Source organism: Apiospora phragmitis (assembly GCF_038363925.1).
Source record: "Apiospora phragmitis strain CBS 135458 chromosome Unknown utg000006l:1.0-5683423.0:1.0-5690449.0, whole genome shotgun sequence".
In the NCBI taxonomy this organism is placed as follows: Eukaryota; Fungi; Ascomycota; class Sordariomycetes; order Amphisphaeriales; family Apiosporaceae; genus Apiospora; species Apiospora phragmitis.
The window spans coordinates 2,046,244-2,074,216 of NW_027117404.1; the positions used below are offsets into that span (position 1 = coordinate 2,046,244).

At 53.7% G+C, this 27,973-nt stretch overlaps 12 protein-coding genes across 12 annotated transcripts; 7 read left to right on the forward strand and 5 right to left on the reverse strand.

Moving 5' to 3' along the window:
• Positions 1 to 1,942: 1,942 nt before the first annotated feature.
• On the forward strand, positions 1,943 to 2,568 carry PG994_005889 (histone H2B; the record flags this gene model as incomplete). The annotated part of the gene is made up of 3 exons (XM_066857298.1): positions 1,943 to 2,105; positions 2,241 to 2,312; positions 2,390 to 2,568. The coding sequence occupies 3 exons, from the start codon at positions 1,943 to 1,945 to the stop codon at positions 2,566 to 2,568; spliced, it is 414 nt and encodes a 137-aa protein (XP_066716567.1).
• An 879-nt stretch (positions 2,569 to 3,447) lies between these two features.
• Positions 3,448 to 5,759, reverse strand: PG994_005890 (G-patch domain-containing protein; the record flags this gene model as incomplete). The annotated part of the gene is made up of 4 exons (XM_066857299.1): positions 3,448 to 3,919; positions 3,985 to 5,258; positions 5,290 to 5,546; positions 5,624 to 5,759. The coding sequence occupies 4 exons, from the start codon at positions 5,757 to 5,759 to the stop codon at positions 3,448 to 3,450; spliced, it is 2,139 nt and encodes a 712-aa protein (XP_066716568.1).
• Positions 5,760 to 7,226: 1,467 nt separating this feature from the next.
• PG994_005891 (uncharacterized protein) lies at positions 7,227 to 7,739 on the forward strand (the record flags this gene model as incomplete). The annotated part of the gene is made up of 1 exon (XM_066857300.1): positions 7,227 to 7,739. The coding sequence occupies one exon, from the start codon at positions 7,227 to 7,229 to the stop codon at positions 7,737 to 7,739; it is 513 nt and encodes a 170-aa protein (XP_066716569.1).
• A 49-nt stretch (positions 7,740 to 7,788) lies between these two features.
• Positions 7,789 to 8,766, forward strand: PG994_005892 (cysteine protease ATG4; the record flags this gene model as incomplete). The annotated part of the gene is made up of 4 exons (XM_066857301.1): positions 7,789 to 7,813; positions 7,871 to 8,039; positions 8,105 to 8,329; positions 8,385 to 8,766. The coding sequence occupies 4 exons, from the start codon at positions 7,789 to 7,791 to the stop codon at positions 8,764 to 8,766; spliced, it is 801 nt and encodes a 266-aa protein (XP_066716570.1).
• A 382-nt stretch (positions 8,767 to 9,148) lies between these two features.
• Positions 9,149 to 10,914, reverse strand: PG994_005893 (uncharacterized protein; the record flags this gene model as incomplete). Its single annotated transcript, XM_066857302.1, has 3 exons — positions 9,149 to 9,289; positions 9,350 to 10,736; positions 10,805 to 10,914. 3 exons carry the CDS (start codon positions 10,912 to 10,914, stop codon positions 9,149 to 9,151), a joined length of 1,638 nt encoding a protein of 545 aa, XP_066716571.1.
• A 1,167-nt stretch (positions 10,915 to 12,081) lies between these two features.
• On the forward strand, positions 12,082 to 13,516 carry PG994_005894 (RING-14 protein; the record flags this gene model as incomplete). Its single annotated transcript, XM_066857303.1, has 2 exons — positions 12,082 to 12,124; positions 12,192 to 13,516. The coding sequence occupies 2 exons, from the start codon at positions 12,082 to 12,084 to the stop codon at positions 13,514 to 13,516; spliced, it is 1,368 nt and encodes a 455-aa protein (XP_066716572.1).
• Positions 13,517 to 13,786: 270 nt separating this feature from the next.
• PG994_005895 (uncharacterized protein) lies at positions 13,787 to 15,750 on the reverse strand (the record flags this gene model as incomplete). The annotated part of the gene is made up of 4 exons (XM_066857304.1): positions 13,787 to 14,647; positions 14,704 to 15,490; positions 15,549 to 15,643; positions 15,703 to 15,750. The coding sequence occupies 4 exons, from the start codon at positions 15,748 to 15,750 to the stop codon at positions 13,787 to 13,789; spliced, it is 1,791 nt and encodes a 596-aa protein (XP_066716573.1).
• Positions 15,751 to 16,288: 538 nt separating this feature from the next.
• Positions 16,289 to 17,645, forward strand: PG994_005896 (cytosine deaminase; the record flags this gene model as incomplete). Its single annotated transcript, XM_066857305.1, has 2 exons — positions 16,289 to 17,247; positions 17,306 to 17,645. 2 exons carry the CDS (start codon positions 16,289 to 16,291, stop codon positions 17,643 to 17,645), a joined length of 1,299 nt encoding a protein of 432 aa, XP_066716574.1.
• Positions 17,646 to 18,945: 1,300 nt separating this feature from the next.
• PG994_005897 (uncharacterized protein) lies at positions 18,946 to 20,293 on the forward strand (the record flags this gene model as incomplete). The annotated part of the gene is made up of 5 exons (XM_066857306.1): positions 18,946 to 18,983; positions 19,117 to 19,291; positions 19,351 to 19,483; positions 19,546 to 19,638; positions 19,818 to 20,293. The coding sequence occupies 5 exons, from the start codon at positions 18,946 to 18,948 to the stop codon at positions 20,291 to 20,293; spliced, it is 915 nt and encodes a 304-aa protein (XP_066716575.1).
• An 895-nt stretch (positions 20,294 to 21,188) lies between these two features.
• Positions 21,189 to 22,866, reverse strand: PG994_005898 (DnaJ domain-containing protein; the record flags this gene model as incomplete). Its single annotated transcript, XM_066857307.1, has 2 exons — positions 21,189 to 21,818; positions 21,877 to 22,866. 2 exons carry the CDS (start codon positions 22,864 to 22,866, stop codon positions 21,189 to 21,191), a joined length of 1,620 nt encoding a protein of 539 aa, XP_066716576.1.
• A 639-nt stretch (positions 22,867 to 23,505) lies between these two features.
• Positions 23,506 to 24,478, forward strand: PG994_005899 (uncharacterized protein; the record flags this gene model as incomplete). Its single annotated transcript, XM_066857308.1, has 2 exons — positions 23,506 to 24,033; positions 24,062 to 24,478. The coding sequence occupies 2 exons, from the start codon at positions 23,506 to 23,508 to the stop codon at positions 24,476 to 24,478; spliced, it is 945 nt and encodes a 314-aa protein (XP_066716577.1).
• Positions 24,479 to 24,726: 248 nt separating this feature from the next.
• On the reverse strand, positions 24,727 to 27,896 carry PG994_005900 (Vacuole-associated enzyme activator complex component; the record flags this gene model as incomplete). The annotated part of the gene is made up of 8 exons (XM_066857309.1): positions 24,727 to 25,364; positions 25,427 to 25,506; positions 25,558 to 25,676; positions 25,733 to 26,504; positions 26,558 to 27,285; positions 27,343 to 27,531; positions 27,586 to 27,748; positions 27,829 to 27,896. 8 exons carry the CDS (start codon positions 27,894 to 27,896, stop codon positions 24,727 to 24,729), a joined length of 2,757 nt encoding a protein of 918 aa, XP_066716578.1.
• Between the last annotated feature and the right edge of the window lie 77 nt (positions 27,897 to 27,973).

Below are 27,973 nucleotides of genomic sequence, written 5' to 3' on the forward strand. Positions count from 1 at the left end.
TTCAAGGCCATCCTGCAGCAGAGTGCAGCCGCCGCCTACCGCCTAACCTACATGGCTCTGGGAACCGAGCCGATAAACTGCTTGCTTGCAGCCATCGATTGAATGCCTTGATTGCATTGTACTAAGACACTAACACACTGCCGCGCCCCGCACCCGACCAATCAAATAATCGCATTTCCCCCTACCCAGGCATCCATTCTGGCATGGACACACTACCTGATCCCACCTGATTGGAATAATAATAATGTTACATAGATAGCGAGGCACCCACCCCATGGAGACCTGGCCCTTTCCCTCGTTCTTTCTACTTCCCGCCGCGTCCTCGCGGACGCTTTCCCCCCTCTGGTCGATTTGTTGTCCTCTTCGCGTCGGATCAGTCTCATCGGGTCAAATCACTCGCTGAATGTCTATCGCCCATCGCCCACGCCTGGTGCTGAATCTTTCCCCCAAGGCTCACCTCTTTTCAAACCAGACACCCAACTGCTCGACTGATTGCCTACTGGTGTCTATGGTCGAATTTTTGTCTCGAATTGCTGGATTTTCCTCGGGCTTGTCTGATCTGGGCACTACGGAACGCTTGGGATTTCTCACTCCAGTCTGACTGGTCCAGCTGAGTGATTCGAATCCGACTGGAGGATTTTGCCGTTTGATCTGGCCCTCCGGCTGATCCGATACTGCGTTTTGTGTCAACCGGATTGACTCATGATACCCAAGTCATATTGAATTGATTTTATTCTATGTTAGGTCTTCCTGCATGGTCCAGATCTTTTGATTTGAGGGTTCATATGCTTCCTGAACCCAACTTCTTGAACCGTTTTAAATGGTGAAGTTACTTGAGGTCCAGTCAGGGCTTATGAAGGCCCATTTTTACCCAGAGTCTGGTATTGCATGTTAGTTGTTAAGGTATATAGTGAAATTACATATGAAATACATAGGTATAGCACCAGGTTCTTGAATTTTTGCCCATCTGGGGTTCAGAATATGCATGTGATATACAGATCTGCGGTATCAGCCTTGCCAGAAGCCACTTGCGACACGGCTCCGGGCCGAACTCTGGGGTAAATCTATCAAACATCGGCCCCGGAAACTGCCAGCCGCGGGGAAGATCTGGTGATAGCTTCATTTTCGTGACCAAAGTGGAAATCTAGACGCACCCGTCGGTGTCAGGGTCATGTGATACAGGTGGCATAGGATGGAGCTGGCAGTCGTGTGGGTGGGGGCCACTGGCTCTCCACGACAGGAATGTGATCCACCGCCCAGGACAGAGGAGACGGATCAGGCTGTGATGCAGCCTCAGAGCTAGTTGTCTGTATGCAGATCAAGTATGCGGAAATGCAGCGAGACGGAATTATTTGATTGGCTGGATTGCTACGATAATAGGTTCCGGACCCGATTCTTGCCTCATGGAGATGGCGTGTTCCTGGCGACAAGGGGGAGGAGATGGATGGATGATTGATCGCAGGGGAATAATGGAAGGGAAGGGAAGTTGACGCGCTTCTGGGGCCTGCAAAGCGCGTCGGTGTCTTTGTGCCAATAATGCGGTGGGCTGGGATGGAAAACCGACCAACCAGTTGATTAATTAAAGCAGTTCAGGGTAGAAAAAAATGGGTTCCATCGTTAATGGTTGATTTGAGCGGGTGGGGTTTCACCTTTTGGCTACCTTACCGTCGCGCTGGGGGTGTGTGGCTCTGAAAGCCAGGCCATCTCTGCCTCCGAATTGTGGTGTTCAATCAGTAACCACGCTAGTGTCTTTCGCTGCCAGCTACAAAAGGACCTTCATCCCCCATTCATCCCTCCAATCCACAACTCTTGACTTCCCATCAACCACAACCCATCTTTCCAACCTCACAACAAGCCAGCAACAGCTTTTGGATTCTCAATCCATCAAACTACACCAACTCACCTTTTTTTCACCCAACCAACACAACCAACCAATCTCAATATGCCTCCCAAGGCCGCTGACAAGAAGCCCGCCTCCAAGGCACCTGCCACTGCTTCCAAGGCTCCCGAGAAGAAGGATGCCGGCAAGAAGACCGCCGCCACTGGCGAGAAGAAGAAGCGCACCAAGACCCGCAAGGAGACCTACTCTCCCTACATCTACAAGGGTATGTTTTCGCATCTTCAAATCCCACTTGACCGCTACCTCGGCGCGCTTTCTTTCCCACCCGGAATCGCGTCGCGTTTACGTGTCATGTGGGCCCTCCTACACTCGCAACTCACTTGCTAACTTCCATTTCCAGTCCTGAAGCAGGTCCACCCCGACACCGGTATCTCCAACCGCGCCATGTCTATCCTCAACTCCTTCGTCAACGGTAAGCTCCCTACTCCAGTCGCGCTCCAGCGCGCCGTACTTCTCGAACATCGCATTCTAATACACCTTTCTCTACAGACATCTTCGAGCGCGTCGCAACTGAGGCTAGCAAGCTCGCTGCGTACAACAAGAAGTCCACCATCTCCTCCCGAGAGATCCAGACCTCGGTCCGCCTCATCCTCCCCGGTGAGCTGGCCAAGCACGCCGTCTCTGAGGGCACCAAGGCCGTTACCAAGTACTCCTCATCCACGAAATAAGTGGTGCTTGGATTTCTCGGTTTCTGCGGTTGTCTAGGGTGTTTTTTGTCTTGGGTTTGGGGTCCTTTTTTACACAGCTTGCTTGGCATCATGATGAGGCTTGGCCAAGGGGTTCAAGCTTCGACACATGGATTCTGATGAATTGACATCGATCTGGAGTCTCAATAATGCGTTACGGATGGCTTTGATTTTCGGAGGCGATTTGCCTCTGCATTACGGTATGGGGTTCTGCGGTTGTACAATACAGATTTCCCGATAGGGTTCCCCGGAATGATACTCAACAATGAACAAACTTCGGTGCCTCTTTTGCCTGTGAATTACAACCACCTTTACCCACGTTTGCCTGGTCTACTAGCTGGTGCAAAATCAATATATCGTTTGTCAATGGTATCTCGGCCCGGTGTATGTCATTCAATATCTATTTTTGTAGTCCTCACGGTCCGTTATATGGTCTTACCCGGATCGCGGATCGCCAGCAGCAAAGGGCTTAACACTGGATTATTGGGTTAGTTACTTAACGTTGTCTAATTTCCCCTCGTTCTACCCGTTCAGCGAAGGCATAGAGAGTGACGGGATGCATTTTATGTGGTTTGATCGGGTTCTGTTTCAGTCAGCTGGCTAAGAATCCGGATCGTCAATAACTTGTTGTGATACTGGCATCATGAAGTTGCCTGGTACATGCCTCACCATATTCGCTTAACTCGGTGGCATGAAATGCGGCGCAGATATAGCTATTACAGTTTGCTTCTACGAATGAATGCGGTGCATCCTACACCAAAACGATATGTCGCTCTGTAGGACTCCATCCGCTTCTAGGCAGCTCATTCAAGCATATTTCATGTTTACTGTACAGTGCAACTAATGTTGAGGTCGCTCTACTCAGGATTCGCCCAGGCCAGCCTTGGTCTTCTTGACGACGTGTACGATAGGTACCATGATGCCCTTGTTATCGGTTGTGCCGAGGGCCATGCCCTTGGACCAGCCCATCTTTTCGAGCAGCATTCGGCCCTTGTTGTCAGATGCCAACTCGGAAGCATGCTGGCCCACAACCTCTCCCTCTCGGTAACTGGTAGCAGCATGACCACGCTTGACATTGGGATCCTTGCGGCGAAGAGCCTTGTATTCCTTGACCACTTCCTCGTCAATATCGACTCGGGGATAGTAGCTTTGGCGCAGATAGCGAGTAGCCGAGGTGAAACCACGCTCGTCGTAGCTGACAGTGCCCTTGGTTCGATACAGGACAGGATAACGGCCGACACCTTTGCCTGCGGACTGTGACTTAATCTTGAGTTTTGACGCCACCTGGTGAATGCATCGCCGCGAATGCTTATCCAGCGGGGGAAGACTCAGCCTGTATAGTTGTTAGTCATCAATATGTTGAGGTGGTAAAGTTTAAGGGATGGTCGATGCACTTACTGCTCATCGTCGCCGAGGATGAACTGCTCCAGCTCATACACAAGATCGTCCTTGGTCATGCCTCCAGGATACTTGATACGTGAATCTTCTGGATTAACGCTCTTGCCCAATAGCCCTTGTGCACGAAGGGCTTCCCGCTGTTTCTTCTTGTCTGCCTTCTTCAAACGATCCTTTTGGGATGATGCATTCATCGCTTCCTCCAGCTCCGAGTCGGATACATAAGGCACTTGCGAACGTTTGTTGTAGTTGTGAAGCGAGGGGCGGTGCCAGTCCATCAGGTCGAGTTCGTCAAAGGCCTCGGCCATCTTGGAAGCACTTGGAAATTGGCCCTTCTTCTGGATAATCTTAGCCGTCTTGGAAGAACCCTTCTTCTTGCGGCGTGGCGTGGTCTTGGGGGCTATATTCCATTCGTCCCCATCATCGTCCCCATCATCGTCCCCAGATCCCGTGCCATCGTAGAGGAAGATCTCACCACCACCAAGTCCCACTTGCTCCTGCTTCGCTAGCATTCGTGCCAGTCGCTCATCTTGACCCTGCGAAGCAGCTCGCTGGGCATCTGGACCATCACTGCCATTAGGCTGTTCACCAGACTCATCGATGCTATCTTCGCACAATAATCCTTCCGGGAGCCCGTCGCTATCGGTACCCCCGATATCACGGAGTAGATGGAAAGCATGCGAAGCAAGACCAGGGTGTTGATCAAGCTCGTCGTCATCGTCTTCTTCATTCTCCCCCATGTTGGCGATGTAATCTGCAATCATCGCAGCTTTCTCATCAGAATGCGTTCCACTTAGGAGGTTTTCAAATCGCTGGTCATCCACTATTTCCTTGTTTGCTGGAGGTTGTTCGGTGACGGTGGTCTTGTAGACGTCAACGTCGGCACTCAATAGACTAGCCTTGTGAGCGGCGGCCTGCATCGTCTCCTCTACCACCTTGATCTCGGTATTCATTTGGCCAAGCTGCATGAAATCACTGTCCGGCTTGGGAGTATTAGTAGAGCGCGTGGCCGGCGCTGTGGAATGGCGTGACGGATTGCGACCCTTGAAGAGTATGACTTCTTCGCTGGAGTCTGAATCGTGAACAGAGCTGTGAACGCTCTCATCCTGTATTTGGATAGGAACCCTTGTATATTTCTGTCGTAGTGTCTTGTCTCCCGCTGTGTCGATTACAAATAACGGGGGTGATGGTGCAGCAGATGGGTGGGCGTCCGCTGCAGTAGTATCCGGGTTTGGGGCTACATCGTCGGCGTCAACGTCAACATTGACATCATTGCGCTCTCTCCCCGTCGGCGGGGCTTGCGATTACAGCATCGTCAGGATGCACATCTATTGCCATGGTGTCATCCGGGACGTGGGCCTCGGCAGCATTTGAATCCACTGGCGTCACCTCTGCTGGGGCAATTTGCTTGTCCTCGTCCTGCAACACCTTAAGTTCGTCTGATGGGTTCATATAGCCAGCACTGACAAACTTGACGGGATTGTATCGCAACTTGCCATCTTGAGCTGGGCCGCCGCGGCGTCTCTGAGCCGTGCTCCTAGCCTCGTCGGCCAAAGTATGTGGTCCTGGCACGTGTGTAAGCATCTTGTGGAGGATTAACAGCCGAGACAGGCGGGCGATGAGGCCATACCACGATTAGGACCTCTGAAGACGGGTGTACTAGACTGTATCACGTCCAACAAGGGATCACGTCGAGGACCACGGCCTCTAGGCCCAGAGGACGGGCCTTGGCCAGGGGGTGCTTGAGTTGACTTCTTCGGGGGTTTTCTTCTGGCCATAGTGGCTGATGCTATTGAGATAGGTCGGGTGGGAATTTGATACAGTTGAGCGATTCTAAAACTGGATGTGCTGTGTCTTTGTCTGATACGGCGGAACTCCAAACCAAACAGATGAGGGAGTGAGTTGTGTCACTTGTGTGTGTGGCGGAAGTTCAGTTCCAAGCAATAGGTAGTTAGGTGCATGTGGGTAGGACGCCACCTGATTGGGTCGGATTGTCGAGGCAGGCAAGACTATTCGATTCTGCTTCCACTTTACTTTTAGGTCTGGTATGAGTCAACCGACCGAACCTGCTAACAAGCTTGTACGGTACTGTACGTCCTGTACAATCAGTGCATAGACGAACAGCCCATCAAAGGCCTTTGTTCAAGTCCTCGGCAAAGGGGCCTTTTGAGAGGATAACTTAAGTAACCTACACCAGAGTTGAATGGCTTTCTCTCTTCCCTTGAAACGGAGTCTCCATCAGAGCTGGTGGGATCGATGATGCTATCAGCATTGAAGTCATCAAGTTATCACCTACACAGCTATCTATTATCGATAACGGCATTCTCTCCACTGTAGGTACTAGGCAGCTTTGGAGGGGCAGTCCGCCCAGTAGCCAGCTGTACGGAGGTCCAGGCAGTACAGTCTACCACTCGTGGTCGAAATATCAGCATGCACAATAATATAGACTGTCAAGTCTACCTATGAGCAAGGCAAGACATGCGCTTCATAGTTCATACTACTTTACTTGGGTTAACAAGTCGAGCATGATGCCTACTGTAGAGTCACTGTACCCCATCACTGATGGATTTGGGCATGGGCTCCACTTGACTGTGCTCCTAGTCGATCTGGCGTCACAAGGCCCCGGCTTCCCCAACTAACCTATGGCAGATGACTGGACTTGAGCGTCTGGTCATGGCCCAAGAAACTCACTCACCTTTATCACGTTACGATCAAATCTCTACATCAACCAAACTGCCCATGAGAAAGAACACCCCAGTGCCCTGTAATAATCACAGTGACTCTTCTCTTTTGCTTGCACAAGCTTGTGTTGCCCGGGCAAGGAAGGTCTTCCAGGGACGCCATACAAGGAGTCAGCAGTAACATCCATCCCTCTCTAGGAGGTACCCTTTCCATTTCCTGCTACCCCGTCCCGCGTTGATGATCCGCCCAGCGGTGCCGTAAGTGGCCGCCTCCAACAAGCTGCTCACCCATCACACCTGCTTTCAACATCTACCTGCTGCTGTTCATGTCCATTTGCTTGAAAGCTCGGATATTTCCAGGCCCTCGCATACTCCAGAAAAGATCTGGATTGAGCGCCGACCCCGTATCCTGTCTCCCGGACGACTCTCCGCCCAACTGAACTAAATAACGAGCAACGTCTCTTTGACTTCCCTCCATCCAAGGGAGACCATCGTCTTCCCCATCACTCCATTCCATTCCCCTGGCTACCAACGAACTTGAATATATTTATTTCTACTTCTACTATGGATAGCACTCTGGAAGTTGGACGTCGGATTGTGCAGATGTTCTGGGACCCCGAGCCAACCAACGATGTAGTGAAAGACCAACCGGTATGGTGCCTGGGGTCGTCTTATCGACTCAACAACAGCCCCAACACAACGGGCAACGCCATTGTCCAAACCCAGTCCTCCGCTTCCCCGAAACCGACAGTCCCGCCAGCAGCGGATGCCGAACTGCCTTCAGACGAGGCGGCGGCCAGCAAGCCGCCCGTAGAGACCGCCGTCAAGCTCCCCGAGACACCTCCCTATTCGACATCGAGCAGCCTCGATTCGTCACTCGCCTACGATGAAGCCCCCATGGATGGAGGCTGGCCGCCCGCGTTCCTCGACGACTTCGAATCCCGCATATGGATGACGTATCGGTCCGAGTTTGAGCCCATCGCCAAGTCGCACGACCCCAAGGCTCTGGCGGCCCTTCTCGTTCTCGATGCGCATCAAGACTCAGCTCTCCGATGCGACAGGCTTCGCCTCGGATAGCGGATGGGGGTGTATGATCAGGTCAGGCCAAAGCTTGCTCGCAAACGCCATGGCCATCCAGCGGCTGGGACGCGGTACGTCACGTCAGCGCGACATGGGCATATGTGGATGGTGCTGACATGGATGAATAGACTGGCGGACGAAGACTCGGGAGGTCGAAGAAAAGGAAATCATCAAGCTTTTCGCCGACGATGCGAGGGCGCCATATTCCTTGCACAACTTCGTGCGTCATGGCGCTACAGCCTGTGGGAAATATCCCGGTGAATGGTTCGGCCCTTCGGCCACGGCCAGATGCATCCAGTGCGTGCTTCTCGTACCAGATCCCTCGTCGCAGATCCGTTCGCAGCTGACTTGAGAACCACTAGAGCCTTGACGAATGAGAACGAGTCCAGCCTGCGTGTGTACTCGACGGGCGACGGCCCTGATGTTTACGAGGATAAGTTCATGAACATTGCGAAACCCGACGGCGAGACTTTCCACCCGACAGTTGTGTTGGTAGGCACAAGACTAGGCATAGATAAGATCACACAGGTCTATTGGGAGGCCCTGGTCGCATCGTTGCAGATGCCGCAGTCAATAGGTATCGCAGGGTAAGTTGGGAGGCCAATTATTGCATCTGGTTATCCACTAACAGTGCCGATGTAGTGGTCGTCCATCGTCTTCTCACTACTTCATCGGGGTCCAAGGACTATACTTCTTCTATCTAGACCCGCACTTCACAAGACCCGCTCTACCATACCATGAAGACGCCGGCGACTATACCCGGGAAGAAGTGGATACTTGCCATACGCGCAAGCTCCGTCGGCTTCACATAAAGGAGATGGACCCCAGCATGCTGATTGGCTTCTTGATCCGGGATGAAAAGGATTGGCAAGACTGGCGGCGAAGCGTGAAGCACGTGCAAGGCAAGTCCATCATCCACGTTTCTGACCACGACCCAGTAGCCCAGGCAGGTGAGCAAGACAGCGCTATCAACCAGGTGGAGGCCATGAGCGATGATGACGAAGACGCGATCGTGGGTTCCTAAGGCCCTAAGAATGATGACAGTCACGTATTGGTTGGGTGTATAAGGCGTTGACGTTGGCGTTGGGATGCTATATTTTCAGGGGAACTGCGTGGGATCCAGAATAATTAACATGGATGCTCAGGGCTGGATATGCGAACCTTAAGATATATCCGGTACTGCGTATAAACAATTCATTTGAAGCCGTCACGCGGTGGTAACGTCATAGGTCGTTTCCCATTGCTTGCATTTGTAGGGTCCCAAATGACATGAAAATGAAGCCCATAAGCCGACTCACGCACTCACTGTATAGTGCGCTGCGGCTTTCGATGTGAAGCACTGAGTACACTGAAGCAAAGGGAACCGCATGCCATACTATTCATATCGTCTTGCGCAGGTGTAAACCTCAACGCTTCTTCTTTCCTGACTTGGAGGGCTTGCTGGTGGCTTTCGCTTGAGGTGGTGGTGCCGCATGCCCCGAACCTTTCAGATGGGTGAAAAGCTTCGTTTTGGAATCGAATTCTTCATTGCACACCATACATTGATGCTAGAAGGTGAAATGTCAGTTGGAGGCCTTTATGGATTGCCGCATCTCTGCTGTACTTACTGCTGCCCCTTGCTGCTCCAGCGCGGCTTGCTTAGCCGCTTTCTTTTCCCGCTTGGCCTTGGCCTTGCCCATTTTCCTTGCTGCGGCGTCAAGTGACATGTCTTCGGCTTGGTTTGACAGTTCCTCTACATTATCATCAAGGAGAGGATTAGGCTCCGCATCTGAAGCAAGACGCTCCTCCACAGCGGATCTGGGTGCGTAGTCGTCGTCATCATCTTCACTCTTAGTCTCTGGTGTCACCACCGTAGGAGGGTCAAGAGAGGCGTTCGTTTCGTTAGGATCCGAACCTATGGCGGGCGGTATTTGGGCATCATCTGCAACAGCGTCGGCATCCTCTTCGCGATTGCTGCCATCGTGTTCTTCTTCCTCATTCTCCGACATTGGTGCTGCATGTTGGGTAGATGTAGAAGGCATATCAAGCTCCAATCCAGCATTTTCCTTCCTCATTTCCCTCTTCAACTGCTGCACAGCTTTGATGTGCTTCTTACTCTTCTCGTGCGCCTCGAACTGCTTCTCCGTCTTGAAGATCTTGTTGCACACGACACACTCGATGTGCTCCACCTCGGACTCTTCCTCGCTCTCAGTGAACTCGCCCTCTAGTCCGTGGTCGTCGCCTCGTGAGTGCGCCCAGTCGGGAACTACGTACTCGGACATCTTCTCCTGGTAGGCAGCCCGCGACCGTGCAGCCTGCGCCGCCGATGCATCGCGCAAGACCTTTTGCCGCTCTGCCTCGGTCTGGGTATTCGGTATGTACCGGGAGTCTCGCTTCCTCACGAAGGCCACCATGGACCGCACGGTTTCGTTGAACTCTTGGACGGCGTCCTCTCTTGCCTTCTTGTTCTCCTTCTCCATCAAGCGCCGGACGCGGCGGTCGGGGCCGTCAGAGAGGCGCCATTTGTCCTTCCAGCTGAAGCTCTTGCGCGTCGCGAAGTTGGACCAGGCGCTGTAGAAGGGTTTCGCGACGGCGTCGTAGTCGTCGTTGGCCTTTCCAAACGAAGGGTACTCGACAATGGGCAGGCCGTCCCACTCGCAGGCGGCGATCTCCTGCTGGGCGAGGGAGTCGAAGGTCTCCTGCAGGATGCCGAAGAAGCCGTCGGGGGCGTCGGTGAAGGGGACGGAGGAGTTGAACTTGCGGATCAGGCTATACAACTCTTCGGTGGTGGTCATACGCACATTGTAGTACTCGGGGGTGGCGCCTTCGGCGGTGGGATCGTCGCCGCGCAAGATGGCATCGCGGTGGGAGTCGTACCAGGCTCGTTCCTGGGGGTCGGATAGGACCTCGTAGGCGGACTGGACTTCGGCAAACTTGGTGGTGGCATTTTCGACATCGCCGTAGTTTCGGTCGGGATGCAGCTCCAGGGCCTTCTTCCTATACGCCTTCTTGATCCTTTGAGGGGCAGGGTCATGCCATGTTAGTGATGTAACGGATTCCGTGCGCGTGTGTTCGGTGCATACTCGTCGTCTGATGCGAGCCGATCGACGCCCAGGAGCTCGTAGTAATCGACTTTCTTGGGCTCGGCACTGGCTGTGGCCGAGCCTCTCTCAGTAGACGGCCCAGCGCCCATGTTTACGTTGTCTAGTCGTTCAATGCGACGAAGCGGCAGGTTACCGATGGCGGGGTCGTGAAGTAGATGGACAAAGGGGAATTTTGGAAACAGGTGGGGTAATTATTCCCATGTGCATTATGCGCAGTGGAATGCATAACCTCCCTGTAATTATGTAGTAGCTATTTTTAATAGCATCACCTTTTGATTGCCTACCTATAGAATACGGCACCATAGTACAGGCAGTACTTAAACAAAAGCTCGCATTGAACTGAAATCAATATGATATATGATGCATGTTGAATCATCGCCACTGTCCACTTACTTTGGCAATTCCCCATTCTATGGCAATCATGTCTCCACTATGGGCGTGGCTTCTAACCTACGAACCTAACATCCAGCACACGTGGAATTACTTTTTGGTGACCTAGGCTTGGTTGGCCACAGCTGAAACGGACATGCGCATGATTCATTCCATATTCTCAGCCCTGGCGGAAGTCGGGCTGATCTTCTGATCGATCAATCAATCAATCAACCAGTCACTGTTGGCTGATCTACACGTACAGTATCACTGTACGGGTGTACCTGCTTACATCCTATTCGTAGAAAGTCCAGACCTGCCAGCCAAAGGTTGTCTGTCCATGGCAGGTGCTCGCGTGCGGCGCTACCCAATCTAGAATCCATTAGACTGGCTTTCGTCCCTTTTTTTCTTCCCCTTCTCGATTTCTCTCTCTCCGGACCAGGACCTGGAGCAGGCACACACACAAACACACACCGGTTGCTGACCTCGGGGCTAGCAGTAGCTGCCTTTCCTTTCCGCTTTTCTTTCTCTCCTTCGTCTTAGATCCCTCCCGAGGTTGCCCTCGTTTAATCTACCACTGTCCATATACCTACAAATACATACCTCCTATTTGAATACCTAGACGCCTACCTTTTACGCTGTACAACCTGCAACAAGAAAAACGGAAGGGAGAGAGAGAAAGAAGAAGTTGAAGAAGAAGCAGAAGTGTGCGAAGGAGGAAATCTATGTAGTCTATGCCTGTCATCTGCCTCGCGCCTGATCCAGTCTGGATGACATATCTATGGCCCTCCGGAACGAGCCCGCTTTCGCCCCATAGTGGATGAACTCACCGCGCACCCTTCCCTGCTACACATCTTCCACCATACCGCTCCATCTATGCTGTCGCCATGAAGTTCGCACAGGAGTTCAAGAAGGCGCTTCAGCGCGAAGGTGCGTTCACACAGCCCGAGCCCACTTCCATTCCCCAGACCGCCCTGTTGACATCTTGTTGCCTTAGATTTCCCCCAGCGCTGGATTGATTCCGCCATACCCTATGGTCAGTTGAAGAAGTGCTTGAAGAAGGTCACCCGTGAGCTGGAGACCATCGGCCTCGACAGGGACACACTGGCGCAGCTCGCCTCTAGCCAAACGTCCGCCGGCGATCTCGGCTTCCACTACGATCTCGACGGGGAACCTTGCAACTCCAAACACTTACGACCGAGGTTGACCATCTTCGTGCACTTAAAGGATGGCGTCGTCGTCGATGCGAAGCTATCGCCAGCCACCCGAGATTTTCTAGAAAAGGTGGCCATAGGAAGGGCCGAGCAACAAGTGCAACTTACCGTAACCCCGGACGTCGATCATGAATCCAGTGCCTCGGACGACAACGATGCACCGGTGAGCGATGCCGACGCAATATCCGCAACACCTTGCCCGGTGCGCCAAGTGGAGATCCCACTGGTCTTTGATGGGGAGTTCTTTGATATACTGCAGAATGATGTTTTTGAGCTCGATACGCTCCAAGGCGAGGAGGCCGAGAGGTTGAAGGGGGAGATCGCGAGCTTGGGGCGGACCATGACGCGGACGACGAGGCCAGCCAACGGGAAGAAGGCCAGGGAAGACCTAGCCAGGTGGCGAGAGATATTCGAATTATACCTTGACGCACGCATATTCTTCTCCACCAGAGAATCGGACCATGGGGCAAGGACTGCGGCGCAGGCCCTGAAGCAACTGCAGTGGTTCCAACAGGAGGTCCTCCAGCGGAAACATGTTCAAAGCCTCAAGCTGTCGGCCAGCCGGGAGGCATTCACCATCTTCCTCAACCTGAACGCCATGCTGCTGCAGAACCTCAAGTTCCAAGAGATCAACCAGCTCGCCGTGACCAAGATCCTCAAAAAGTTCGACAAGCGGACCTCGCTCGGCGTGGCCAAGACTTTCCCCGTGGCCGTCCACTCGGAGCGGCTGTTAGCCGGCAGCGTGGCCCGGGACCTGTGTGCCCAAGTGTCCAGCGAGGTCATCGCCACCGTCCCGCAGCTTGACGACTATTTGTGCCCCATCTGTTTTGCCGTGGCATACTGGCCCATCCGACTGCAGTGCGAACATGTCTTTTGCAGCCGCTGCCTGGTCAAGATGCAGCGCAAAAGCGAAAGATTCTGCCCCTTGTGCCGCGGGGACGTCATCATGCGCGCCGGTCTGGACAATTTCGACAAGGCACGCGCGGCGTTTATGCGAGAATACTTCCAAAGAGGTCAAGGAGAAGGTGAAAGCCAACGAGCTAGAACGTGGGAAAGAGATTTTCGGACCGGACTACACAGAAGGTCCTTGTTGCGTCATGTAGTATGACGAGAGCAAGGGTGCTGCTTGGCAATGCAACAACTGTCTTAATCGATGGAGACCAGGTATACGTTCAGCGTGGCGCTGTTCAGGATGGAGGCTTTTTTCGTTTCAGGCAAACAGAGATACCCCGAATGTACTACACATTCTGCGCTTCAGACTAGCATTATCCCATTTGCATTATGCATGTGTTTGAATTTATTCATGTCGCTGTTTACTGTCCAAGCAGGTCAGGACTGCATAGTTGATATGCTACATACTTGCGTGATCGATCATACGCTATTTTGCTTCCGCTGTCACCTCTTCAGTCGCCTTCAAGGCTTTGGCAAATACCAACTTCAACAACTCCGTCTCTTCCAATCCAACACTGACACGCACAAGGCTAGGGTCAACCCCGTAGCTGGCTGCCCAGTCCAGCTCCTGGTAATGGGCCAAGAGTACGTACGGCGATGTAAGTGTGAAGTTGGTGCCGAGACTGGGCCCCTTGGCTGTATCCAGGGCGTCGTAGAAGGCAATGGCCTGTTCCTTGTTCTTGAGTGTACATGACAGGAGACCGCCGTATCCGCCCTGGGGTGTTTTACAGGCCTCGTAGTTGGGCCGCGAGTCGTTGAATTTGGGGTAGTAGACGTTCAACACATTCGGGTGCGCTGCGAGTACGTCACAGATAGCCTCGGCGTTGGTGTTGACCCGGTCGATCCTCGTCTTGAAGTCCCGACTATTCCGCTCCATGAACATAACATCCTCGGCCCAGTAGTTTTTATCCTCAAAGGTCTCGTTCAAGACCTGCTTAAGAGAACTGTAGTACCGGCTCCCGGGGTTCAATACCAGACCTCCGCCCATGACATTGCAGTCGCCCGAGAAGATCTTGGTCAGGCTGCTCACAACGACATCGGCGTAGGGTAGGACGTTGACATTGACAAAGGTGCCAATGGTCTCGTCTATCACAACAGCAAAGTCGTACTCGTTTGCCAGTTTACGGATCCTGACGAGATCGGGGCAGGCGAGTAAGGGATTGCCGGGGAATTCGCAGAACAGGGCGAGGAACCTGGCGCCACTCTTCAGTTGCTCCTCCAGATCATCCAGATCAGCGAAGGATGCGCGTCCATAGAAGACAGCGCCCGGGCCAAACTTCTGGAGGATCTTGAGTGTGTCAACGTAGGGAAACCGAAGTTGATGCTTTTCCGGGGCTCGCGAGCCTTCAGGAGTGTCTGGTGCGCTGTGAAGATAGCATTCATGCCGCAAGGGGTTAGATAGATGTCATCTTCCCGGAAGTTGTTGACTCCGCGAGCTGTCGAGTCCATTGTCGGAAGCTTGGTCGTCAGGTCGACATCTCCGGATAGAACACCGGCGATGCGGCGTCTGATGGCAGACTTGGCGTTGCTAACCAACGACAGGTCCAGGTTGCGGCCGAAGCGTTCCTCGAGGAAACGGGAGCTTTCGATTATTTCAGGATCGCTCCCTTGGCTGGGTGATCCGTTTTTCTGGCCACCCTGGCTTGCCGTTGAGGGGTGATTGCTGCCATTGGTAGCATCGATCGAAGCAGGACGCTGGTAACGGCGCGGGCCGCGGAATACTTTGGCGTTAGCCAGGCCTGGGGATCGTGGCGCCTGGGAGGGCTCAGCAAGGACTAGCAAGCCATCTCTGAGTAGACCGTGGCAGAACTCGGCTCGTCTACTTGAAACGCCATCTCCTGAGTGCTGCCAGTACTGCTTGGCAACAGGGAAAGCATCAGGCACAAAGAGAACAGCAGAGATGGAGGGTGCTATACTTCGTAGGACTGGTGGTACAGAGGCAGTGGCACTCAGGACCAAATCTATGGTGTGAAGATTTGCTTGCAGCTCCTTGGGCGCCTTTTCTTGGATAAAGGTATAGCAACGCTGGGCCGCCTTCCTTGTGGGAAACAACATGGCCTGCTGCTGGGACTGACCGAAGCGTGATGTGATGTCGCTAGCCAGAGCCTGGATGCTCTTGTGGATGAAGAACCTGAAACGGCGGAGTGAGCGGCAGGCGCCGTGGAAACGTGGACTTGGGCTTGTTATACCTTGGGTAACCAGTGACCATCTTGTCGACGACCCATTGCTGTCCTTCTTCATATCCCACGTTTGCCTTCCATGTTGGCAATGAGACACTCACGGCCTGCAGCAGAGGTTAGAGCGGATGAGCGACGACGACGCTGGGGCAGGCAGACGACTTACATGAGCCGTATCGGAAGGGATAGACTCGCCAAGACCAAAGGACGGCATCTTTGCGGGTGGTTTATGTACTGCAGGTGGTTCAAGAGAGGTTCTGGCCGGAATCTGATAAAGTCCCAAGTGAATAAGGGAGGCACGCAATAAGAGCGGGCGTTGTAGGTTAGGCGGAGCGTAGTTGCCCTGTTTGGGTTGGGTGGAACACTTGGTTTGCTGTGACGCAATTGCCGATATTTTCAATTACACAGTAAGATATGGTTTGACCTACTCGAAATATTAATTGGCCAGTCTCTGCAGGTATATATGTACGGGGTTATCAGGGGCAATCAAATTGATGTCCAGTCACGTCCAATTCAATGAAAGGGTCTGGTTGAAAGATTTAGCGTTAATCACCGCCGGGATCGGAGGAGAAAAATTATATTACGTGCCGCAACCGACGCCGTTAGCCACCGGCCGAAAAATGGAATCTGGGGTAGCCGATACGGGGATGATGTCAGCAGAGTAGTAGTGGCGTACATGTAGATTTGGAGTAGGTAACAAAACATTTGGACATAAAACAGTACCATAGAACCAATGGATTATTGCTATAGACATGAAGCTGCAAAACGTCATCTTAGCTACCGAGTCAAGCGATGCCCGATGGGACCTAGAGGTATCGGACAGCGTGTTGCAGACCAAAGAAGCAACCAACGCAGACCGAGGCGCACCATCCAGCATCCTGCTACCACCCCTATGTCACCCTCACATCCACCTGGACAAGCCTTATATTCTCACCTGCAACCATGCGCCATCCGACCGTCACCCGGATTACACAGATCTGGCTCCCCAGTCTGGCTCCTTTGGCGAAGCCCTGGCTAGCACATCCAAAGCCAAGGAGCGGTACACTGCTGAAGACCTCTACCTTCGCGGCTCTCAGCTTCTGGCCACCAGTTACCAGCAAGGGGTCACGTCCATGCGTGCATTTGTGGAGCTGGATCATGTAACCGGCACACTGCCACTTCAGGCAGCTATCCGTCTCAAGCAAGACTTCTCCCATCTTGTCCAAGTCCAGATTTGCGCCTTTGCGCAGGATCCCGTCTTCTCCACTGGACACGGAGAGGAGAACCGGTCAACCATAGAGAAGGCACTGCGCGACTTCGACTGCTCTATCGACGTGTTAGGGTCAACCCCATACGTTGAGCAATCTGAACAGGATTCGGTCAAGAACATCGACTGGGCCATCCGCACAGCCATAGAGCATGGTGCCCATCTCGACTTCCATCTGGACTACAACTTGGATAGTTCAGCTGGTTTCCTCGTGGAACCGGTGATTAGGCTGTTGGGAGAGCATCAGTGGACGCGGCGTGTAGACAAGTCCAAGACTATCGTGATTGGACATTGCACGCATCTCACCACCCTCCCGTCCCGGAAGATGCTGGACATGGCGAGCAGCATACGGCAGCAGAAACTACCCCTTCACTTTGTCGGGCTACCTACGAGCGACCTCTTCATGATGGGCAGGCCGACCGAGAAGCAGACAACACCACACGCCCGCCCCGAGGCACCCTTCAGGTGCCCTCGATGATCAAGGACTTTGGGCTGTCGGCTTGTCTAGGGGTGAACAATGTAGGCAATGCATTTACACCGTACGGGACTGGCGATCCCCTGCAGCTGGCCTGCTGGGGGGAGGCCTATACCAGGCGGGCACCGTGGACGACGCAGAACTGCTCTTTTCGTGCGTGAGCTCACGGGCAAGGGAGGCCATTGGGCTATCGAATGTCGGCTACGAGGATCTATTGAAGGAGGGCTCCGAATGGAGGCCGCTGCTGTTGATTGAGAACATCAAGAGGATGAGTGTGAGGCCAAAGCCGGGGTATCCCGACTTTGAAATACCGGCGAGGCAAAGAGTCAGTATCAAGGACGTTGTGTGGGATCCTCCCGAGGTCAGCCTCAGGTCTGTTGTTGGCTGATCATAGTGAAGTTACTGGACATTGTCTCGTCACATGATTGGTACCTGGACATGTAATCTGCACAATGTCATCCATCGTACGATGCAACGGTAGCCATGGCATGATTTGACCCCGGATTTTCAGAGGCATGCGCTATGCAGCTAGCGAGCCGAGGCGTTGTAACTTGTTAGCAAGCCTTTGCTTCGCAGCCAGAAGTTTTAAACAGGGCTAGGTTAAGTAAGCAACTCGGGTCCTACGGAGCGGAGATATCGAAGTCGGCCGTCAAGAATTTCGTATCCGAGCTACGGGAAAGATGGGAACGAAATCGGAGAATAGCAAAAGCGCAGAGAGCTGACGGACCTGGGATTTCCGCGGAAGTTGCAAGATACTGCCAGCTGCCCGTGGCTCCAGGAAACACCTGCACTTTGTCATTTTGGCCCTTGGCCTGCCGTGGTGGATTAATGGTGCGGACATGGTGCGGGCCTTTGCAAATACATGATCTTGGGTTGATTGATAGATGCTAGATTGATTGATTGATTGATTAGATTTGGAGGGAATCAATCAGCATGAATTGGTGAAAGCTTACCTGGCACCTGGGCTGTTGGTCAAGTATCTGCCGTGTACTCCTGAGCTACAAATAGTATGCATGTCTACATGGCGGATGTGCGGCCAGTACAAGCGCACCAGACCAGAGGCACCCAGGCACCACCACCACCCATGCTCGCCCCGAGCTCCGACTGCGCACATGAGAGAAGGGCAGGCACTTGGCAGGCTAGGTTCACTTGGGTTAAGCCCAAGTACGTATGTATTGTGAATTGAAGATTTTCTGGTGAGCAGTGCATCCAGTCATTGATCCATTTGACGCCTATCGTGCTGTGTGTTGGCCCTTCTCTCCCCCCGGAGCGAAACCAACAACAAAAAAAGTCCGTTGGCCCAACTGCTCTGCTCTTTGTGCGTGCTGAGACATTTCAGACATTGCGCACCACCTGCGACGCCTGGTATTGCGAGTATACGTTACAGTAGATACCTGCCTGTGCTTCTGGGTCCCTCTAGCTCGGCTTCATCTCTTCTCAGCCGCATCTGATCTGGAGTCCGGGTACCTCGCATTTCCCGCCTTCAGCCACCTACCGCCGGAGTCTCTGGAGCTTCCATCCTTTTTCTTCTCCAACGTCACCGTTCCCAGGCTCAACCTTCGACCGCCGCTGCAAACCTTCGCGACCTTTGCAGCTGTGCGACCGACCCCTTTCGGAGCTGTACAGCAGCCGTAACCCTGGCGCTCCAACCCGAAGCCTTCGGCGAAGGCGCGCAAGCTGTGGCCAAGATGGCCCAGCCCACAGCCGAGCCCGTCGACGACTACGAGTACGTGATCCTCCTCTTCCTCCATCCCGCCGCCAATCCCACCGACCACCCACCAAAATGCCCCTCGCGGAGCTGCAGCACCATCTGCCGCCCTACGCCTGTGCTGTGCTGACATTGACAAATCTGCAAATAGCTATGAATCCCTCCCGCCCAATTTCTCTCTGGCGCAGAACATGGCGGCCGGCGCCTTTGCTGGCATAGCGGTTGGTCTTATACCCTCGAAAAAGCTAGCTGCGGCGGAGCTGGAGGCTGATATGGCATCGTACAGGAACACACCGTCATGTACCCCATCGATGCGATCAAGGTCCGTAAGAACTCGGCGCCAATTGGTCGGATTGCGGACGGCGACTGACTTCGTACCTCGCAGACTCGAATGCAGATCATCAATCCTTCGCCGAACGCCGTTTACAAGGGCATGGTCGAGGGAACAATGCGAATCGCGACCGGGGAGGGTGTCCTGAAGCTCTGGCGAGGCATGTCCAGTGTAGTCGTAGGAGCAGGTAAGTCCCCATATTGTCGTCTATGAGACGGACCTGTCCTGAATCCATCCTAATGGCGTCAGGACCTGCGCATGCTGTCTACTTCGCGACATACGAGGCAGTGAAGCACGCCATGGGTGGTAACAGGGCCGGTGTCCACCATCCGCTGGCTGCCGGTAAGTAACTGCACTCTGTACCTGATTGCGAGCTTCTTTGGATCGCTCACGATGCACCAGCAACTAGCGGGGCTTGCGCCACCATAGCAAGTGATGCCTTCATGAATCCTTTCGATGGTAAGTCTTGAGACGATGCGCCCCATGTGTGTGACGCGGGAGCTAACACCCTCCTCGTACAGTCATCAAGCAACGCATGCAGATTCAGAACTCGAGCAAAATGTATCGCTCCATGACGGACTGCGCGCGATATGTCTACAAGAACGAGGGTCTTTCGGCCTTCTACGTTTCATATCCCACGACTTTATCCATGACGGTGCCCTTCACTGCACTGCAGTTCCTCGCGTACGAATCCATCTCCACGACCATGAACCCCGAAAAGAATTACGACCCCTTCACACACTGCACCGCTGGTGCCGTAGCGGGAGGCTTTGCGGCAGCATTGACTACGCCGATGGACGTTATCAAAACCATGCTTCAGACGAGAGGTAGCGCGACAGATCCCGAGCTGCGCGCGGTGAACAGCTTCATGGCTGGCTGCCGGTTGCTGTACCAACGAGAAGGTATTCGCGGTTTCTTCAAGGGCGTAAAGCCTAGAGTCGTCACGACTATGCCAAGTACGGCCATTTGCTGGTCCGCCTACGAAGCATCCAAGTAAGTGCAGTCCATACTGCTCGCACCACAAAAGCTCCTGTGCGGGGTTGTGCCGTTTCCCTCGTTACTAACTTGGATACCAGGGCATACTTCATCCGAAGGAATACGCCTTCGTCATAACGTACGGCACCTCCTACGCGATGTCCAGCCTTGGTCGTTTGCGATCTGCGGAGCCCGGCCTTTGGCGACGTCACCAGGACCCGGGTTGGCATTGCACCACCATGGCGATTGCATCGTGATCTGCAACACAGCATCTGTCGGGTGAGCGCCAGTACAAACTCTCGAAAAGACATCACTCGAGCAATCAAAACCAATAATACACACGAAGAGAGAAAAAAGAGAGAGAAGGCCTCTATCCGAGGCAAAACCATGTACATAGCTTTGGGCAGGCCTTCGGATCAAGTGGTCGAGTTGGAGACACATGGGGATGACGGTCTCCTGGATCTTTCATTGCAACATGTGGTTGCATTTTTGCGTCCTCCCATACTTGATGATCATGTATACTGGACGCGCGCGGCGTCTGGGTAGCACGTTCAATGATGACTTCACGGCATCGTATCTTGTACACTAATCGTGGCATCTGATGGGAAATAAAATCACTAGATGGTCGGCGTTACCCATGGCTCTTTCCCATTCTCCTACACTGACATGTGGTATGGGACATCTAACCTACTAGGTCGCTATTGGATTTGACGTGGTGCGTCTGTATATCACAGTAACTTCGGGTCGTGCTTACTCCTCAGTGCTCTGTCATGTATAGCGAGAAAGAAAGAAAAACGTTGAGCAATAACTGCACACACACAAGAGACACCAGAGAGGTATAATATAATGTAATTGTTGATTTAGTAAATATGCCGGTCGCCATGACCACGCACAAACACCATCAACTCCAGTCATATTCATTCGCGTAGAACCTCGCTTGGTACACAAATTAACCACCAAAGGGGGAAGCCCCCGAAGCCGCCGCCAGACCCGAACTTGAAGTTGAACTGTTGGCCACCACCACCACCCTGCTGAAACATGAAGGGCTGGCCTCCACCGAAGCCTCCGCCTCCGAAGGGGTTACCCTGGGGTTCATGAGAGTTAGGGTCGTCGCCTCGGTCGAACCGGGCCCTCAATTCGGGATTACTCAGGACCTCGTATGCCTCGTTGATGCCGGCCATCTTCTTCTCCGCCTCTTCCTTGGTCAACCCAGCCTTGACGGCCTTGTCCGGGTGATGAAGCTTGGAGAGCTTGCGATAAGCCGATTTGACCTGTCTCTCGTCGGCGTCGTGAGGCACACCCAGAACCTTGTAGTAGTCCTTGGTCTTGCTGCGCTTCAGGGCCACTTGGGCCTTTTGCAGGAGGGGGTTGATGAGGTTTTGCTTCTTCTCCGGCCGCACCTCAGCAGCTTGGGTAAGGAGATTTATACTGGCTTCAAACTCGTCGGCTTCCAGCTGTACCTTGGCTTTGTACAAAAGACCGTAGAAAGAGTTTTCATCCAGCTGAAGAGACTCTTTGCAGTACGTGCTGGCCTTCTTGGCGTTCATCTGGAACCGGGTTAGACATGACGAAGAACAATGTCGAAGAAGAAGAAAAAGGACTTACCTCGTAGTAAGCTTGGCAGGCCAACTCTGCCACCCTGTTGAGTAGTGTATTTTGTGCCTTCTCGGGGATAACACCCGTCTCCTTGAACTGCCTGACCTGCTCCTTGATCTCCTCTATTAAACCCTTGTCTTCTCCCTGAGGGACCAACATCTTGACACCGGTCATTGGCTGGTTCTTGTCCAAGGCCTTGTTCACCTTGGCAAGAGTCTTTTCGATGCTCTTCTCCTGCTTCAGGAGCTTTTTGCACGTCTTGTTTTCTGGATCGGAGTGCAAACACTTCTTGATCTGCGCCATACCCTGCTCAGTATCTCCGAGAGAGAAGAAAGTGGTAGCGGATATCTTTAGATAGGGTGTGATGTCGCCGGGCTTCATGTTGATGATGTGGTGCAGGTCGCCCATGCCCTCTTCTACTTCTCCCTTTTCGAAGCGACATCTCGACCGTAGTTCGCGTAGGTTGGGGGATCGGTTGGCGATCTGGATGGCCTCGCCAGCCTGGCCAATACACTCGTCCCAGTTGCCACTCGCGGCGGCCGCCTCGGCTAGACTCGCAGCTCCCTGGACCTCGACCAGTCTGTCGAAGTCCGGAGAGCCTTGTCTTTGGTTGGCGAGAATGTACTGTTGCTTCGCGCCCTCCCAGTCTGCGCTTCGCGACTTGATCTTGGCCAGCTGGATGTGGGCACCTTCGAAGCCAGGCCTCAGCGTCAGAACCTTGTTGAAGTCCTCGGTGGCCTGGGAGGTACGGCCGAGGGACAGGTAGGTGGTTGCGCGCTTGAAGAAGGTCAGGTAGTCGGAGGGGTCGCGGGCGATGGCAGCATCGTAGTAGACCAGTGCGTCGCTGGTCTGGCCCTTGGACAAATGGGCTTGCGCCGAGGACAGCAGCGAGGAAATCGGGGTGTCGGCAGGAATTTTGGAGGCCGAGAGAGCCTCGATCAGGCCTGACGAGGACAGGATACTAGCGGCAAGCGCCAGAGTCGACAGAGGAACGTACATGGCGACTACGAAGAGACAACTGGTCGCATAGGCATCAACTATCCAGATGAAGAGCTACGAAGCCGAAGTTGGCCTTGGCTGGTCCAAGCAGAGGAGAAAGTAACGAGCAGGATTGCAAACGTGGCTTTTTGGGTCAAACCATATACATATGAGTAATGTAGGGAATTAACAGACTGCAAGGTGGCCTGGAGGGAGGAATGACAAGAAGCGATGGATAATGATGGGCTGGCCAATTAATGAATGAATTGAATTGATTAACGATGAGGTTCTGGAATCTGGACAGTCCTGGTAAGGAGTACTTGGGCCTCCCATAGGAATTGGCTGGTGCATTCAAGTACCGCTTCAACAAAGGACCCCGGTCATTGACAAGTGTCCATTACGCCTTCAGCCGATCAGCAAGAATGGCCAATAAATGCGCCTCCCGTGCCACCCCACGTTTTGGCTGACAGTCGCCCGACTCCCCGATAAGGAAACACACTCCACCAGTCCGTCCATCAATGCATGCACGCACGCATGACAAGGGTTATTTAGTGTGGTAGTGCCTTGAGAGCCTGACTTAGTACCTAAGGAGACTCCCTCGGAATCAGACATACACATATATTGGCTTGCTGGACAAATACATTTATCCCCCCCTTAAACATGTCCCACCTACACCCCCAGGCCGCCATCTTCTCTCCCAGCGTGGCCCGCGCCGCCGCCTCTACCGCCAAGGACTGGTCCTACGTCGACAGCTGGCTGCGGTCCAAGTACGCCGGCCGGAGCGTCCCCAAGTTCGAGCGCAACCCGGACACCCTCCGCGCCCTGCTGGCCCTCGCCTCCCACAACGAGGCCGTCGACGAGGAGCGCGACCAGCTGGCCCAGCTCGAGGCCGCCGCCCTCGGCGAGGTCAAAGCCGCCCTCGGCGAGGTCAAAGCCGCCCATGTCGCCAAGGACGCGGCGCGGCAGGAGCAGCAGCAGCAACAGGGGATCGTCAAGGGCGAGCTGGTCGCCGACGACATCCTCGACGCCATCGAGGAGGGACTGACGCGCGAGGGACGCACGGCTCTGGACGCCATGGCCCGCATGGCCGTCGAGCTGGGCATGGCCTTCCCGACCTCGGAGGCCCTGGGGACCCGCTACGTCGAGCTGCAGGCCAAGGTCTTCGAGCTGGAGCAGACCCTCGACCGTGTGGCCCTGCTGCAAAAGTACCCTCGAGCGCGAGTCCCAGACCATGGACGGCTTCATCCACGAGATCCGGGGCCAGGAGTACCGACCCGCCGCCGACTTGGCCAAGCAAAACCTCGACCTGCAACGCCAGATCAAGACCATGTCGGCCAAGCTCCCCGAGATCGGGCAGCATATTGCCGCGCTCGAGAAGTCCGTCGCCATACCGAACCTCACTGTCGAGGATGTCAAGAAGGACGAAGACGTATATCTGGATCTGCTGGCCACCAAGAAGGAGCTAGATGCCCGAGTCAAGACATTCGCGGGCCTCCCACCGGATGTGGAAGCCGCCAGAGTCGAGCTGGAAGCCCTACAGGCCCAGTTAAGGGATGCTACAGCACGAAGAGACACCGTGTTTGAAGGCTTGGTGGAGCGCGAAAGTCCTGTCAAGACCAGGAGACGACCATGAAGCAAGAAAATCAGATCAAATCAATGCCGCGTAATCTATATCCATGCTATGCTAAGGGGGGGTATTGCGCTGTAGCCTACACTCTGGGTGGAAATAGTTGAATGAATGAACCGACCGGGTGATGATGACATAACCCCATACATGTATAATGCTCTGTGGAAAACAACGCTGTGATGGCGCAATAAATCAAGAAATCAACCATGCAACAACAAGAGGACTTTCGGTGTCTCCGTGTACAGTATTACCTCTCAACCCTGCTGCTTCTTGCCTCTGCCCGCGACAGCACCGCCCAGTCGTCCGAATTGCCTCCCCAGGCCTGAACGCTTAGGTGGCACGGCTGCTGGCGTAGGCGCAGGGTCTTTCTGCGGTACAGGTGGACGGCCTTCCTTCGGTCCTTGACCGTCGGAGACACGCAGTTCGCTGAAGTCCGGTCCCTCGTCCAGGCCGCCGCCTAGTCTCTGGGCCCTTCGGGCTTTGTCTTGCACGCTTCGGAACTTCTCCAGAAGCTGCTCCCACCTGATGGGACCCTCCTCTCTTCCCTTGAGTCTGTTTGGTCTATCATAATTGGAGGTACTGGGGGCAGTAACAGAACTAGCAGAAAAAACATGAGTGTCATGAACGCTTTTAGAACGAGGTGTGTGGCCTTGAAATGAATTGACAGTATCCACGATAGAACTTCCCCGGGGCTGTGGTGGCGCGAGTGTGGTGGAGGAAGAGTTTACATACGATCTTGGCGCTGTGTGCAGATAGCCGATGGAGCTCACGCTGTTGAGTCTGTTTTTGAGCGCGGCAAACGCAGAGGACTGTGGTAAAAGCATCAAAAGCCCATAAAGACACTTGTAGAGGTAGGGGTATTTCTCGGGCTCCAGCAGCTGCAGGCGCAGATCTGTCCTCCATCATCAGCATACCCGAATAACCACCATGCAGACACGTGCTGGCTAAACTTACAGGTAAAGACCGGGGACTCGATCAGCTGGACTAGCTTGTCGATCTGAATCAATATATTCACCGTCATCTCGAGTTCGGCGCTGCGACTCGTTAGTAACATGCAGGGGTCGGTCCCCCATTCAAGATCTTACAATATCTGCAGCAAGTTGTATGCAGCCTCGTATGCTTGGGCGAGGAGACACAGTGAGAATGTTGCCACGGCGTTGTAGCACCATGATCGGAAAAGCGCAACAAAGAATGTTTGGCCGTCCTATGCCAGCAGTCAGCACGTCGTCCTCTGCAAAGTCCCCAGAGCTGCTCGCTTACCTTCGTTTCTAGATTTCGCAGTCGCTTCCTCAAATCTGCAAGTTCCGGGGCGGTAATTAGGTTATTGTTGAGGTTCTGCACCATGATGCTGGCAAACTCGACATCCTCTTCCTTCTCGATACATTCGGCCAACGTCCGGTAGATACGCTCAGCACTCAGTGTCATACAAAGCTGCCGAATGATTAAGTTGCCCCTCGTCTCGAGCAACCTTCTGTCTGTGGAGAAGAGCTGCAGCAGACTGACCATGAAATTCGAAAAGTAATCATCTTCGCTGTTTCGAGATATCTGAGACAGCAACTGAAGATCCTTGGTGACCACAGCTTCCGCCGGGTCGGAAAGAGTTTTGAGGAGCGCTGGAAAGGTTCCGTCATTGAATGCAACGATCTTTCTCGGTGCCTTGCGGTGAAGCATGATGAGCCATGTCAATGCGGCAACTCGGGTGGCTTCGTGGTCGTTCAAGAATAGCAGTGTCAACGAGTTGACTGCAGCAGCATAGTCTAGATCAGCTTGAGGGCTTTGCGACGACTGTCCGCCGCCATTCAACCCTTGGTTCTGAACAGGCGTGGGGCTTGGGGCTTCGAGATCTCGCGAGCTCGATAAGGAGACGCGTGTACTATTTGCCCCGCCTTCTTGTCGATCCGCCGCAAGCGATGTCGGTATCCGCGACGGTGGCTGCGAATGCTGCATCTCGGGCTCGTCGGACAAAGACACCACATACTCCAGGAGCGATGTATTGACTCTGGCCGCAGCTTGTCGGATCGGCTCAACGCCACTAGCCATGGCTGGAAGAAGATGGGCAAGGATCTTGGGTGTGAAGGGCAGCACCTCCTGGGGCAGATATCGAGAAATGCGATGATCCAACGCAGGCTCTCCTGAAGACTATCTTCTTCCAATGGGGAGTCTAGTGTGGCAGTCAAAATCTCCAGGATGGCCTTGTAGTTGATCTGGACATCCTGGCCAGGAACCCAGTCATCCTCACTACTGCACTCCCCGTCGTCATCTGCGGCGGTGGTAGACCCGGTCTCATCAGCATCTTCAGCCGCGAGCTGTGCGCTTCCACTATCAACCGACTCTTCGCGCTTTCTCTTTCCGTCCACTCTGGACTTCTTGCTATCGGCAATGCCCTTCTTGATACGAGAGATTCGCTTGATCTCATTGAGAAATTTATCCAGGCAAGACTGCGTAGCTGCATGGACATCGGGGTTGTGTCCGCCCAGGAACTTTAGCAGACCACCTAGAAACTCGGGAAGATACGTCACAAGCTCCAGGTCAGGAATGGAGTCCAGCAGTGTGATCCAGCCCACAAGGAATGTCCTAGTAAAGGGGTTAATAACCCACACGCGTTCCTTGAGCAGTGGGATGAACTTGGGCAGCGAGAATGCCGTCGGTGGCTCAGGCTGATCATATAAAGACTCCGAGTCCTTACTATCATCGTAGGATGGACTCTCGAGCACCGACACGTACGTGGCAGCCGACTCCGACACGATGTCTTTGATTAGCCGATCCAGGAGCTCTGCACCGTTCTTGACCGACAATTCCGAGTCGGCGCCAAGCTGTAGAGTGTGAGCTTAGAGGGATTCGAGAGAACAAGTTTTTTTCAGTTGACGCACCTTGCATAATGCATCGAATATGAAGTTAAAGTATTTCAGGATTTCACCCTTGGCGACCTTTGCAATGTTGTACATGGACTCGCAGGCGTAGTAACGGACCCGCGCATCTTGGTCGGTAAAGCAAGCAAGCACTGGCGGCACGATGATTTCCAGATACCGAGGGAGCTCCTTCACGGTAGCAAAAGCAAGCTACATTAGTCATGCGCAAAGGGTCAAGGCTGCGGGGACAGCTGGGAGACTCACTGAACCGAGAGCTATGGCGGCAGCGGCCAGACCAATGAGGCCACCGTTTCGTGCATGAGGTTGATGAACAGCGTAGGCATATTCGTTACATAGCTGCTCGAGAATGGCTTGGACTCTGATGTAGTCCTTGGAGGCGACATTTTCCCGGATAATACGTTCCAGCCTGGAGAGGAGCATGAAATCAGCATGAGCGCCTGGGGTGCGGGGCGGTGCCAGGGAATATCAAGGCTATACTGTACGTACTCAAGAGCGCCGACTTTCCTCTTGTCGTATAGCTTATCATTCAACAAGCGCTGGACATTCTGCTCCATGACTGGCTGGACCGGGGTGCTGCGTCCCGGAAGGGCATGCCACGATGAGAGCCTTGGACAGCAGATTTGGAGTTGGG